Here is a 15,017-nt window from a genome sequence, read left to right as displayed (position 1 = left end):
CCATCGAGGATTTGTGACGGGTACGCAAACGTCCCAACGTGAGGTGAAATGTAAAAGAACAATTTGGCGTCGCGAGGAAGGTCCTCGTTCCACCTTGTACATCCATAACTTCCGTCATCTCCACCTCTCGTGCTTCCTGTTGTCAGTTCAATCTGCACTGTTTGCGCTGGCTAAACCAACAGCGAAGACGGTTGCAACAGCTCCAAACCTGGTTTACTTTATTTCGCTTTCAACGAAATTATGCAAATTTAATGGCAAGGTGAACTGCTGCAGCGGCATTGCACACTACAAATAAATACCATTTCGTTGCCATTAGCTCACTTCTTGCGGAATAATTTAGGGGCCAGTTCCCGTGGGAAGCACCCAACCCTGTCCCACTTTTGAAAAACTTGTACAAAATTGATCGTCTCCTCCCGACCTACATGCCCACCTACACTGGAGCCTTCAATAAAACAGGACATGTCGAATATCGCATTAACATTTTACGTTCTTATTTTATGGTGATGGGGACATTGAGATTCTTCAGAGGCGACCGATCGGCCGCGTTTGTCGACGATGTGGACTGTTTACAAACTTACATTCCGGATTTCGAGGGGATGGGGTGAGTGGTAATTGCTGATCGATAAGCAACTTGTAAGTTACACAGGTGGAGTCGACGAGGGTGCTTTAATTAAACAACTATGTACAGAGAGATGGCGGCTCTCTTAAAAAGAAAAATATTTGTAGTGTTTCGCTTTGTCGGATCTGTAAGAGTTGAAGAGTATTTGTATTGCGGAAAATTTATCTTTACCGACTACATATCTAATTTTTGTCGAGTTTATTTACTGCGCAAACCGAAAAAGATATTTTTCTTTCGGTCGAGCCATATGCTGAATTGGATTTTTATTTGTTAAATAGATTAAAGGGGAATTTATGTAGTGAGTTTCCATGTACTTTATTTGCTAAAAAAATATTTGTAATTCTACGAGTTTCTCGAACTTTTGATGAAGTTATAAAGTGTTTAGATGGCGAAGAGTTTGTCTTTATTTTAATATTAAATTTCTGCAGGGTGGTGTTTAAATAATTACAGTAATTTTCAGCAAAGGCAAGGCACTTGAAACATTTTTTTTTTTTGTAAATATTTTATCAATTAGAAAAACAAACTCTAGTACGAGTATGTACTAAAATATTGGCATATGCAAAAGTCAATGGAAAAAGACCAACAAAAGATATGAAACAAGCGAAAAGGGCCCAAAATCCTTCAAAAATTCCTAATTTTTATGCATCCCAAAAGTATCCAAATATCTACAGGCTGTTTGATGAAAAACGCCTCAACCCATAACTTTGTTATTTATTACCCGATTTCAATGAACAAAAAAATCAAAGATATGGTTTTTCATAGCCTACAAAACAGCCATAAAATGTTTTTTTTTTTTTCGTTATCTTCAATAGCTAACGATAGTCAACTTTTTTTTTTTAAATGGACACATGTAGTTTTTTAGACTTGGTCTGATAAGGTTTTTTTTTTTGGATCTAATGATGTATCGAAAGTTATCATTTGGTTCATAGTTAACTGAAAAAAAAATAAAAAAATTTTTTGTGGTCAGCTTATTATAAAATTTTTAAGAGTGCCGTGAAAAACAATCGGAATACAAAGTACGATAAATGTCATCTAAACGTCAGCTTAGAAGTTTTCATCTGCTTTTTTAAACTTTTTTTATTTAAGTATAAAATAACATTGTCAGTCATGCAGGATAGCAGTCATTTGACTATTATTTTATGTTCGAGTGGAATAAAAATCGTAATTAGTCAAAAACAAAAAGTTAATAGAAAAAATAATAATAATTATTACAAGATTGCACCTGAAAATTTTCAAACTCACACTTGACATTTGTTGCTATTTGTATTCCAATTGTTTTTCACGGCACACTTGAAAATTTCATAATAAACTGAACCACAATTAAAAATTGTTTTTTTTTTCAGTCAGCTATGGACCAAACGATAACTTTTAATACATCGTTAGATTCAGAAAAAAAAACTTCATCAGGCTAAGCCTAAAAAACTACAAGTGTCCATTAAAAAAAAAAAGTTGACTGTCGTAAGCTACTGAAAATAACGCCAAAAAAAAAAGATTTTATGGCCGCTTCGTAGCGCATGAAAAACCATATCTTCGGTTTTTTTATTCATTGAAATCGGATAATAAATAAAAAAGTTATGGGTTGAGGCGTTTTTTATCAAACAGCCTGTATAGACCACCAAAAATTGGACATAGCAATAAATCGTTGAAAATCACCCAAAATTAAGCCAATATACACAAAGAACCTTATAAAATTACTTGTTTTCGACACCCCAAAATGATTTTTTATTTCTGGACCAGGGCAATTGGCCACTTTGAAAACCTAGTAAAAATTATAGAAATTAGGCCTAAATAGTATATTGTTACATATACGAGTTTCACAAAACAGTCTATTGTCGAACAAGTTCGACATGTCTTGTGAAACGAGTAGGGATGGAATTGGGTTGGTATTGATGAAGCAATGTCATTTCATTGAAAATTGAATTTCAAATTATCTCCCAAATATTGTTACAATAATAATCTACCCCCTTAATAGTTTATTTTGATCCAAAACATGGATTCAGATTCAAATGACATCACATTTAACACTGACATTTACTATAAATACCAACCCCACATTCAATAGAATCGATAATATAAAAGTGAACTTTGTGTAACTGTTTTTAGTGTCACAAAATGCTCATTGTGACACCGAAATAGAAAATACTTAAAGCCCATTCAAAAATCAAAAAACCACCACCTGTTGCTTTAGGTTGGTAAAATTTAAAAAACCCTAGGTAGATATTTTTCCATACTATGTTGGTAACTATAAATTATGACATTTATTTGATTAAAAATAAAATTCAATAGCTTTGAATTTCGTTTATATTGTTTTATTAGCAGCACGTTTCATTTATTTATTCATTCTTATTATTTTTACTTAAACATGCCCAGAAAAACAAGACACTTAATAAAATTTAACCTCAAAATTACAAGTGTCACCAAATTTAACACTAGACAGCGTTGCCGATAGTAATTACCGAGGAAAATGCGACGTTGGTGGTTTTTTTATTTTTTAATGGATTTTAGTTATTTATTATACAAAACGATAGAATTGTATTTTATCTGCGAGGGCGTTGAGACGTTAGTCGAGACCATGGAGGTAGTAATACTACCTCCATGGTCGAGAAGCTAATTACGCTCCAGGAGATAATTAAATTTTATCGTGGTGTACAATATTCTATTGGGTAATTCAAAATGATTGTGGATAAGTATGACAACTATGTACGAAAATTTCTGTGGCAACTGTGTGGGTAGGGTAGAGTTGACATTTGTACGACATTTCTTAAGCGTACGTTTGATTTTTTTTTGTAATACCTAGTTGTTAAAGGTGGCTTTCCGGATTGTTTGTCACCATGTAAACAACCGTTAAGGGTGTCCGTTATGAGCGGGAGCGGCCGTTATGAATGACTAAATAACTATAGCAACGTAGATCTAAATTTTATTTTTCAACTTTTTTACAATTGGTACAATAATTAATGTTTAATGTTATGGGACACACCTTGAATTAATCGAAATCCGTATGTCACTAGCAGATGTAGACGAGATCGAAGATGATGCTTCACAATTTTAACACCAACACAAGCGCGATTTTGCAGGGAATAACGATGACCTCACTTGCTCTGCGGCCATCCTGACATCGGGAATATCTTGATCGCAATTTTTTATTGATTTCATTCATTTATTTTCAACGGAAAGTTAAGCGCTGAACAAATCTGACAAACAACATTGAAACAATTTTTTTTCACAAACAACGGTTGACATGACGACGTCATCCGCACATTCATTAATCATTTGGTTTTTTCGATGGCGTTGAAAAAAATGTATTTCAAAAAGATAATTGTGAACAAAACGTAGAGATATTACAAAAACTAATGGAGATCAAATAGAAAATCCATTAAAAGAAGTCTTTTGTGATGACTTGAAGCACAATGGATGATCCAATTTTTGATGAATGCTCGAAGGACCAATTGTTTTTCTTGATGTAGATCACAATGTTAATACAGGATTATTCTAAATGATTATAGTCGAAGAAAGCCGTGCCCATGTTATGAAATTTTTGCCGCCTCACTGTGAACTGTCAGTTTTTATCACTGTCATTGTCATTTTTTAGGTGAAAAGTGCGATGATGAGAATTGTATTTATTTCTTTTTAAATTAACGATTGAATCTAACAATACTGAGTTGTTTAACTTCACTGTGTGAACGGTGTGTATTCACTTATTCACATTATTTTGAAAATTTTTATATGGAGCGGCAACCATAAATTTTACATTCAGTTTTGACGCCAACTTGGACTACAATCATTTAGAATAATCCTGTATATTATTTTCATACATTTAAAATTGAATATGCAGAATATAGCCTAAGGGAGTGCGTTTTGGCTCGGGGACGCGGGGGTCGCGGGTTCGATTCCGACCCAGGGCGAAATTAAAAAAAAAAGGGCTATATTCTATCTCGTGATTCGGAAGTCACGTTAAGCCCTATTGGTCCCGGTCTATTGAGTTGGTCATCATGCCCCTCATAGATTTGTAAGCCAGTCCTAGACTGTGAAACAAATTTTTCTTATATGTACTATACTAGTCGTTCAATGTCATTATTTGATTTGACGTAATTATTCATTTTTCTTCTTTTATTTTATAAACATATCATATTTTGATGTCATCAGAAACAATTTAAGTTTTTTAATCTTTTCTAAAAATTCTATTCTTCTTTCGTAACTTCTTTCAAAATTGATGACGACATTTTAATATTAAATTCTAATATCGGGCGATTAAATTAATTTGTAATGGATATCCATGGATATGAATCCGTATGTCTTTGCGATTGATAAATCGATATCTAAACTATGTTTCAAGCTACGTTTATTGGAGCGTGGAGTTCAAGTAACGACATACGATTTCGGATTCATGGATAACTCGATTACAAATTAATTTGATGGTTCTTTATAACGAGGCGAAAGCCGAGGTTTGCAAATGCGAATACTCGTAAAGCCGTTTCTGGACGACCGGCAAGACATGTGTTTCTAAACGATTTCGAGATCGACGAACTACCAAATTCCCGCCGTAGGCACGAAAATATTATTATTAATATCATTTTGGATATTTGGTAGTGCGATTTCTAAATTTTGTATATTGTAGAAAACAAAATGAACCGAGCTTTTATTCTTTATATTGTAAAATTTTAAACCAATTCCAAATTCTTACAAAGGATTAATAAATTAAAGGGTCCGTAGCAGGAAAAAACACATTTTAATTAATGAAATCCACTTGAAATGCGAAGGATTCGCCTTGTAAAAAATGTGGGTGTGCAAGTTCGTTACCACCGTCGAGGTACTATTGTGTATAGTCTTATCTTTCCTACATACATATGTAAATGTTTCATTGTTTTCCTAGAGGAAACTAAGTGAAAATCTAGGATTCCATCGAACGAATAATATTTACATTCTTAGCTACTTGTTTCGTATTTTTTCCTCAACAAAAAAGTAATTTCAAATTAATTTAGCAAACGCTCGTTACACTTCCACCCGAGTTCTCTCCTTCCACCTGTTTGTATTCGATTTTTATTACAGTCGGTGCTAAAAACTCCATAAATCGTTACCACCGTTCTCGAAAAACCATTTCTTATTTTTTTCTGTATTCTTCAAGGTTTCTCTATCGTGTGGTTAGAAACCCGTTCAATTCTAAATAATGGAATTAAAGTTTATCAAGTTGAAACGATCCATTAAAACGTGAACGTTGTTTTCAAGAAAACATCCTGGAAAGTAGAATAACCGCTCCTGCACACAAAAACGTTTAATACGTTCTTTCCCTGCTATTTCCATCTTGCTACAATCCCCATCACGCTGATTTACAATGAAAAAAACACCACTTTCTAACAAAAGCGCGAAATCTCCTCTCCATCTCGATTAAATTATGATTTAAAGGCGGCCGAGATTTTCCCACAAAATAACCACCCCACGCCGCAATAACTTCCAGTAGAGAGGCGACTTAACACTCTCTGGAAAAAACGACGTCTGTGCAAGGCGGAAGAGTAAAAAATAAAATCGAGTGATTGGCATGTAATAACCTACCGACTGAGATTTCTATTATTTGCCACCTACTTACTTTGTACGTGTTCGAAAATTGAAATGGCACTGTTTACTCGCAGTAGAAAGCGAGACTTGCTACACAATATGAAAATTGAAAGTTTTATTAAACAATAAGTGGGTACGGGCGAGAGAAACTCTCCACCTAAAGGCATACAGGCACACATTGTACTTTTTCTCGCTTGTAATTATTCATTTTTGTGACGCTTCCTCAACAGTCCCTGCCGAGCCGAAAGCAGCCTCGAGCTGGACTCCCCGATTTGGGAACCCACCGGCATAGTTTCACCATCCCCGTCGTCGACACCGTCCTCTGGTTTCTCTGCAAAAGCACGTCTACATCTAGTCAAACAACAAGAAAAACCACCTTCGTCCAGCGGAAAGTGCGTCTCGAGCAGCGCCCCTTTCGGCACCCTCTCCAGCACCTGGGTGAAGTGCTTTTCCAGTTTTGACACGTCCTTCACCTCGTCGAAACTGGTGTGGGCCGCCCTCAGCTTGTCCTTCTCGGATTTGGCCAAGATGGTCCGCAACAAGTAGCACAAAGAGGCGTCCACCACGTCCTCCCAGTTCTGCAAAAATTACGAAATTACCAAGTACTCACTGGTTGGGAGTGGTACTTGTCCGTCCAGGTCGTAGACGAGGGGGCTGAAAGTGGACTCGATCAGTCCAGCCACGTTGTTGTTCCCGTCCGTCAGTTTGATCAGGTTGACCAGGACGTGCAAGGCGCAGGATAATTCAGTCTGGCTCCTCACTAGATTGTCCTTTTCTTCTGCTATTTGCTTGGTTAAGTTGGAGATCTCGGCGAAGGTGTCGTCCAGTAACAGTTCTAGATTCGAGAGAGGCGTCGGGTTTTTTACTTTGAATTTGGAAATGAGGCGCTTCTGGATCAGTCTGAACTGGGAGCTGAGCTGGGTCAGCTGGTCCTAAAACCCACTTTGCTAACAATACCGTCGCACATTTTTATTTTGTACTGTTAGAATTAAATCAAGTCAAATTTTAATTTCAAAGCTTTCGGTGCTTCACCTGCAACAAGACGACCTTCTGTCGTGACTGAAAATGCCTGTTGACGTATTGTAGAGGTTCGATTAATGGTAAAGGCGAGCTGAAGGTAATAGCGAAATCGCTTTTATTGGCGTAGTGCTTTTGGAGCCGATAAACCATCTGCTCTATGAAAAGATTTAGCGATGCGAACGAGTCGGATTGGAGTCGGTACCTTTCCGACGATTTCGCCAACAACACTGTCACAACTTTTCCTTCGAAGCTCTTGAAAGCCACGGCGCTACTCGTCCCGCTCAAGATGTACTCTGCAAGTGCTCGGTGAAGGTCGCGAAACACAAAACCGAGCCTTACCGGGGAAAAGAACCGACAGAGCCGCAGGACTTTGATTGATGTTCAAAGTTACCCTACAGTTGCCGTCTTTGAGGGGTGGGCACGGCGCCGCCACTAGACTCAAGGGCAGCACTGCGGACCTCGTCACACTTCTCGGCACCCCCAAACTGGAGACGAACGACGCCACAACTTGCACGTTTAAACTGGCAACTTCGCCGACGCCCTCCACGAAAGCGCTGCAAGTCATCGAGGCTTTGTCCGACAAGTTGTGGAAAAATTCGAGAGGAGGCTCGATTTTGAGAGGGTGTTGAGCCAGCACCGCTATTTGGACCTCTTCGAATTGCGCTTGGGGGAGGATGTCGATTGAAATCGAGCACATTTGATTGTTTATGGCGGTTTTTACGGCGGCGGCGGACGTGGGGGTGTCCGACACTGAAACATTTAGGGCGAGCTCGCGTTCAGCCGAAGCGTTGGTTACTTTTATGTCTGCAATAAGCGGAGAATGAGCACGCGTTTTGTGCGGAATGGGAATTGTCTACCGTTTGAATACGAATTTTTTATTATCTTGTAGAGGGAGGCTAGTTCGACGCCAGCTTTGTCGAAGTCGAGGTCTTGGACGGTGAGTGGTGGTGCCACAAAAAGACTCGGCTCGGTGCCCAAGTACGAGCACTCGAGTCTTCCTTCAGCCGAGAGGGACACCAAGACGCCGTTAATTGTTCCGGTGAAGGCGCGTTTCAAGCTAATGGGGAGGGTTTGCAGTTGGGCTGACCACTTCAACGAAGTGTTTTGGTAAATCAGCAAGTTGTTTGTTTCGGACACGACTAGGGACATGATTTGGTCGTCTGAAACAGAAGAATCAGAGGCTTGCGCGAAGCTCGAGCACAACTACTACTTAGGGAGTAGTTGGTGAAGCATATCGGCGAAAACTCCAGTCTTTTCATGTACTTCAGTTTGCCAATGTCGCTCAGACAGAAAATGTTTCTTTCGCCTAGAACTATGATGAAGTTTTCCTTGCAGCTGGGGTCATCGACAACGTCGAGATCTATGACAGATTCACCCAGATTAAATCGCCAGTCACTGTTAACTTTTTTTCCAACGTTATCGTCTTCTACTGAGTTTTGGCCAGCTTCAGACAACAGTTTATATCTTCGAAATTGTTATTAGTGGAAAATATTATTCGACAAATCTTGGCTTCGTCACCTTGGAATGTACAAATCGACGAGATTTATTTGAAGAAGTGAAGATAAGAAAAAAAAAGAGAAAATGATACAAATGTTTGCTGTCATCTACGCCAGTGATTCCCAATGATCCCTTTTAGATGATTTTTTACCAACCAACAGATTTACTGGAAATAAAATGCTTAGGAGGAAAGGTTTATCTAAAAAATGTACTTAAATGAAATTAAAATACTTTGAAATTTGGATAAGCTTGAGAGATTACGCAAATGTTTGTGATATCATAGGCTTAAACAATGATGAAGTTTGCTGCGAAGTGCTTGAGAAACAACAAATAAAATGATAAGAAAAACTGAGACAAATGTTCAATCTTTAAAAAGAAAATGTTTGTGACATAAAAAGAAGTTACTATAAAAGGTTGTGACATTTTTTCATATATTCAGTGCTTATTTTGGTCATTCTAATGACAATTCCGTGATTGACAGAAGACATAGGCGTCCGCATTTACAAAGGGGGCGTGAAAAACGTCAATTCATTAAATTACATAATTGAAAATTAAAAATATCTGTATTAATAAATATAAAAGTAATTAAAGAATGTGGTCGAAATGATATCCAACATTAAACTTTTCTATTCAAATAAATTATTGAAAACATTAACAATAAATGTCAAAATGACTTTTGTGCACGTCAGTGTCTTGATTTAAACGTCAACTTTGTCAATGTGGAATGTGATTGTGATATTTCAAAAGTATTACTAATCTGCCAAATTATCACGATCTTTTATAATCATCTAGAATAAAAAAGAATTCAGGTGAGATTCAGATTATTGTTTTGAAGGTGTTGTTAAGTGCGTCCCATATCTATGGAATTGGATAAAAATATTACGTATAAATCGTTTAGGTATTTAGAAAAAATGATTCAGTGAAGACTTCCTGATCGTAATGTTGTTACTTAAAAAAGGAAACCACTGACGAGTATTTTAAATTGTTTAATGAGCACAGTTTGCGACTCTGAATTATGAATCAAAAATTGATCTGTTCGTGATATGGGATTTAGTTTCTCCACACTTTTCCGGCCGTTATCTCTACTTGTCACGACTGTATCTCTCCATTGTACCCCTTTTAAATGTGAGAGTTCCAAGATGACGAAGCAAAAATCTCCGCCGACACTCACTTAAAACTAGCGATATGCCAATCAGAGTTGGCCGTTACGAAACTGTCCGACCTCCTGACAAACACCATCGGCCCAGGAAGTAAAAATTCCGGCAAGAAACAGCAAAACGCGAAGCTCTCCTGTTCGAAAAACGTCAACAACCCGTCGAGAGACTGGACGCAGACGAAATCCCGATTCTGGGTGCCCCCGAAGGGACCCGCGTTAAAACAATACGCGGATCGTCGCAGCTTGTGTTCGTACAGCAATTGCAGAATATTCTGCACACCTGTGGTGAATAAATCTAGAGAATTAGGTGCGTTATGTAAAGGAAAATTACTCGCCGTGGTCGGTCGCCCCCTCTTTGGTAACTAGAGCGTAAACTTGCAACAGTCGAGGTTGCAGAATTGCTAACTGTAATTTGGAGGAGCCCCTGGTGGGATTCAAATTTCAATAATTGATTAGAAGGGATTGTCGTACTTACGAGACCAGTCGTCCTGAACCAATTTGAAGAATCGGTTCTTTCAACATTGATTCGATCAATAGATCCGCCGGTTTGTATCCCGTCAAGCTGTTGCTGTCGCTCTTTTCACAGGACTGTTTAAAAATTCGCAAAATCCCGCTGTGGCTACCGGTTACTACGAAATCTGAGGCGCTGTTCAGTTTCGTGACCAGCAACGAGTTCTGGTCAAAAAACTCTTCGTCTTCGCAACTGGTACTCCAGAACGTTCGCAACTTGAACAGCGACATTTTCACTCGACGATTGGTATTTAAAAAGTGATTTGGTTAGGAAATTATTGATTGTTTCGTGGATGTAAACACAAACGGGAAAATCAATAGTCCGAGTTGGTTACATGTTAAAAATATCACATTTATTTACCATTTGGAAGAAAATATACAAATACTTTGGCTATCTGAGTTCTAGTCACGTTACGGAACTGAACACAAAAATAGAATAGAGATCTACTTCAAGTCAAGTCAACAAAATACAACTGCAATATATTGGAACAACTACATAGATTATCTGTAGCTAGTACAACTGTGTTAACTAGTGAAAAACAACTTAGAACGGATTTACTTTGGAATCGGCGGAATTGCTTCTCGCAAAGTGTTTCTACAAAAGAACGATTGCGTTAGTGTGAAATTCTACTGAAGGTTTTTTACTTTTTTGCTGGATGGATTTACGGTCGATGGCGGCAAAATAACGTCGTTATTGGGCGACATCTCGTAAATAATATTTGCACTTGACAGTTTCATGCACTCTTCTAAAGTCTTTATGAAAGTATCACAAGTTGCTCCCAACAATCTTGTAGCATCGTCCATTTTCTAAAAAAAAAAGTTTACAAATCCCAGTCACGGTACAGACAAATCAGATACTTCAACTTCAGGCCCCTTTTCGCCGCTGGCTGCGTTCTTGATAACGTGCACTTGCTGCATCAGCAAATCACAGTACAGCCTCAGTTCCGACTTCTTTGTTTTTAAGGCATCAGGATTAGGCTCACCTGGAAGGACAATTTTTAAATTGGTTTGCAACACAAACTAGGGCATAATTCCAACAAGCACTAGAACCTACAGTTGTTATTAACTTTGAACTCACTGGGGTCATTTCGAGTTCTTTTATGTACACAAGCTTTTGCACTGCCCAGAGCCACCAACCATTGCTGTCTCTCTTGCGAAGTCGCAGCTCTGAGATACATGTGTTGTTCGCCGGGAATTACGAGGTCTAGGCGAGTACTGTCAATTGGGTTGACTGGAATGCACTAGCTTAAAAATTAGACACAAAATGGGGCGCAATATGTTACCATTAATTTCACACGCCTGGACTTTCATCGAGCCCTTACACCCTTGGTTCACTTCCTCTTGGGATTTGTAATAAGTTAGGACGCCGTTCTCGAGGATAAACCACCGGGTTTGCCACCCTACAACAGTCAATCCATTTTTTTTTTGTTATTTACTTATGGGGCACCTACCATTCCAATAGTTCGTCCATTTCCACAAGACACCTTCCATCACTTTCGCATCGATGGAAACAGCAAATGTAATTATACTTCACCCACACATCCCAAACAATAACTTACTAAATTTTAATTTTGATTAAAAGCACATTTTGACGTTTGTGCCCAAATCATCTGTTTACGTTTCTCAGATTTTGACAGTAGCCATCGCCGCCAACGTAACCACTTTTCAAGTTCATCTTCCGCACCTGAAACCGCGCAACTAAATCACAACTTCCGCAAAACTCCGAAGCTGTGAGTTCTCCACAAACTCTCGACCCAAAAACCAACAACCCCGTCACTCAATTCTTCTCATTTGACTTCACAAATTTTACATCGTGTTGGTCACACTGTGTGTTTGTTGTCCTGTCAATGTTTGTCATTATTTGTGGGTGTGGTTATGTTATCACCAAAATAATCCTATTTTGTTCTAATTCCTATCAAACATGACAAAATTCTCCGTATTATCAACTCCTCTTATCATACTGTTATCTCTAGGTTTAGGTATGTAAACGTGGATCGCATTATTGTGGACGATTTTGAACCTAACCTCAGTTTCTTATCGGGACCTTGTTCTTTTTTCAGGGTTTGCGCTGGAATGTTATGTTTGCGACAATCAAGAAGATAACAAAGGTAAATGCGTCAGAACGATAAAAACCTGTGAGTATGGGGAGGACGTGTGTTTGACTGAAATCAGATGGGGTAGTACCCCATACTGGCAGCAGGGAGCTTTGAAGCAATACTATGTTTCAAAAAAGTGCTCCACCAAAGATAAATGCGCTAATTACAGAAAATCAAATATGCCGCTGTGCACACATATTTGGTACCAGGACTGGAAGTGTTCAGAATGCTGCAAAGGGGACAGATGCAACTATTACATAATTGTAAGTTAAAAAAAAAATAAAATAAGAATGATGTGTTATCTACTTGTTTTTCAGTCTGGAGCTAGCAGAAATGGAATTTTCACAACAACACTATTGAGTACAATAGTTTTTAACATAGTGTATAAGTTTATTTAATTTTTGTTTTATAAGGTGTTTTATGAACAAGCTTTGTATATTTTCTACTTGAAGCAGTCCGTCCATTTACACACAAAACGTTTGTATTGTTTATTTTTATAAGTTTTTAATAAATAAGAAAAGCAACAGTTTCCTAATTTTTGCACCACACAATGAATATCTTACTGCAGTCAGTCAAAAAGTTTGGCAAAATGTATAAACTCATTAGGTAGGCCACAATCATGTCATTAGAGATTTAAACTGCCCAAAAAATTGCGTATTTTTCTTGCTACAAGTGGCAAAAAATCTGTACATTTGGAGCTGGCTCTAATCTGACCTTTTTAAAAATGAATCAGGTGGGATTCGCATTTTGTTGGCGTCCAATTTAATTCCTGCCGTACCCGTTGCCTGCCAATTAGTCAAATTTTGCGATTTAATTTGCAATTTTGCCCTAATCCTGTAATTAGTATTCATACAAAAGCATGCGCAATGGCACTGCCGCGAAAGCCCGACGATTATTTGCACGGTGCCGTTTATACTCACAGAATCAGCTTCTCGATCGTTCAAATTCATCTTTGTCGCGTAATGTGTGCAAAATGAAGTTGGTAATTAATTCCGTTCTTATATTACTGGCAACGTCTCTCATTTCTGGTGAGTCAAGTCATAATATCGCTCAACTGTTGCTAGTCGTGTAGAACCTTTCGCTAAGACTTTCGAAAACACAGAATCGAATATGAATTAATTGTCAGTCGTTCATTTACATGGTGCAAAGGCCTTAAACATCCTTGAATTAATTGTCGGGTTAATTGCGTCGATTAAGCGGCTCGCAGAGTTGTGTGTCTTTATCGTTTTAAATTTTGATCGTGGCTAAACAACTCAATTATGATTTTAATTGGTGTATCGTTAGGGCTTGTTTAAATGAACAATATGCCGTATAACGGCGGTCCCTTCTGTTAAAGTATCGATTGCTGCGCCCACCTCCCTCGAACCCGCTTTCGGAATTTCCAGGCAAACAGGAGCAGACTGGAGGGTGTATGCAGGATGGAATTGAACTCTTGTCAATTTCCTCCCCTTCTGCGAGAATTTAATCGCCCACTTTAAAGCTTCCAATCTTCCGTAACTTTTCTTAAACTTCTCAAATTAGTTTAGTTTCGGCCGCAGAATCCGTCTAGATTCAGTCAACGAGATCATCCGCTAATTGGTCCAGCTGCTGTGCGGATCGATACTTTATCGAGTCCCGACAGGAAATTACGAACGAGCGAGTGGGCAATGTGTCGCGAAAGGATGGTTTTATGGCTTTCGGAAGCACGTCTGCGAACAAAACACGTTAGGAAATGTAGGTACGGCGTTTGTTCGATTTTTTTCCTTCCGTCTCTGGATGTTTAATTAAAAGTTTGAATGGGTCAACGAGCAAAGTTTTGATTAAATTTTCCCACTGAAAATGCATAAAATTATTAAATAAAGTTTGCAAACGTAAATTGCATTTGTACGAGTTTTGGTTATTTTTTGTTGGGAATTATGTTGAAAAATGTATTTCGCTTGAGTCAAAAACTTGTAATTAGGGGAAAACGTTTCCGACTTTATTTTTTCGTTTAGAATCGTAAACAGATTAGGTTTACGTTTATTGGATCGTCTTATTTGTCGTTTTTCTTTGTTGTTGGGTCTTGACAACAGATACAGATGCTGGTGTGAAAATCAGTAGAATAATACTTCTACCACTCTAAAGTACAATTACATTGCAGACACTTTCTTGAAATGAACGTGGTAATGTAACCATCATAACTGCTTCTCTACGCTTACAATCCAAAAGGAATTTCTCAAGATTTTGCTATTATCCACTTAGTAATACCTAGGTTTTAACGACAACTCTCTTTTGAGATCATAACATACTCACTGTCAATAGAGCCTCCAGTTAATATTTTTTCAAAAACGATTAGTTTTTTGCTGAGAAAAGAAACTTGTTGAGAGATATTTATAGAGTCTCTCCGCCAATTTTTTCGTGATTTGTCATCACTTTTGTTATACAACAGCTTTCAAAACGTCATTGTCAATGTCAGACCACCGAATTGATCTTATCATATTTCTGGAGCGAATTTGTTGTATCACAGTAGTTACTTAAAATGTTACTTCTGGACTGGGATAATTGGCGTCTTAAAAAACAAGGCAGAATCCTAAAAATTTAGCTGTTTTCC

General features: G+C 37.9%; 3 protein-coding genes across 4 annotated transcripts; 1 reads left to right on the top strand and 2 right to left on the bottom strand.

The window, feature by feature from the left end:
• Positions 1 to 4,873: 4,873 nt before the first annotated feature.
• On the bottom strand, positions 4,874 to 10,606 carry BBS9 (Bardet-Biedl syndrome 9). Its single transcript, XM_069041806.1, has 10 exons — positions 10,318 to 10,606; positions 10,178 to 10,266; positions 9,858 to 10,122; positions 8,400 to 8,653; positions 8,047 to 8,349; positions 7,529 to 7,993; positions 7,202 to 7,482; positions 6,796 to 7,101; positions 6,543 to 6,747; positions 4,874 to 6,500 (listed from the first exon to the last, which is right to left on the bottom strand). Exons 1-10 carry the CDS (start codon positions 10,581 to 10,583, stop codon positions 6,370 to 6,372), a joined length of 2,565 nt encoding a protein of 854 aa, XP_068897907.1. The 5' UTR covers positions 10,584 to 10,606; the 3' UTR covers positions 4,874 to 6,369.
• A 73-nt stretch (positions 10,607 to 10,679) lies between these two features.
• On the bottom strand, positions 10,680 to 11,992 carry LOC138126128 (pleckstrin homology domain-containing family A member 3-like). Of its 2 annotated transcripts, none has more exons than XM_069041803.1 (6): positions 11,804 to 11,992; positions 11,636 to 11,752; positions 11,407 to 11,583; positions 11,211 to 11,335; positions 10,998 to 11,159; positions 10,680 to 10,947 (listed from the first exon to the last, which is right to left on the bottom strand). In XM_069041803.1, the coding sequence occupies exons 1-6, from the start codon at positions 11,841 to 11,843 to the stop codon at positions 10,897 to 10,899; spliced, it is 672 nt and encodes a 223-aa protein (XP_068897904.1). In that variant the 5' UTR covers positions 11,844 to 11,992; the 3' UTR covers positions 10,680 to 10,896. The 2 variants fall into 2 exon arrangements, with proteins under 2 accessions (XP_068897904.1, XP_068897905.1); XM_069041804.1 differs by having other exon boundaries at positions 11,431 to 11,583.
• A 127-nt stretch (positions 11,993 to 12,119) lies between these two features.
• On the top strand, positions 12,120 to 12,974 carry cold (coiled). The gene is made up of 3 exons (XM_069041805.1): positions 12,120 to 12,331; positions 12,413 to 12,711; positions 12,766 to 12,974. The coding sequence occupies exons 1-3, from the start codon at positions 12,274 to 12,276 to the stop codon at positions 12,844 to 12,846; spliced, it is 438 nt and encodes a 145-aa protein (XP_068897906.1). The 5' UTR covers positions 12,120 to 12,273; the 3' UTR covers positions 12,847 to 12,974.
• Positions 12,975 to 15,017: the final 2,043 nt, after the last annotated feature.

This window comes from Tenebrio molitor, chromosome 3, assembly GCF_963966145.1.
Source record: "Tenebrio molitor chromosome 3, icTenMoli1.1, whole genome shotgun sequence".
Classification (NCBI taxonomy): domain Eukaryota; kingdom Metazoa; phylum Arthropoda; class Insecta; order Coleoptera; family Tenebrionidae; genus Tenebrio; species Tenebrio molitor.
This window is presented reverse-complemented; position numbering and strand designations above follow the sequence as displayed.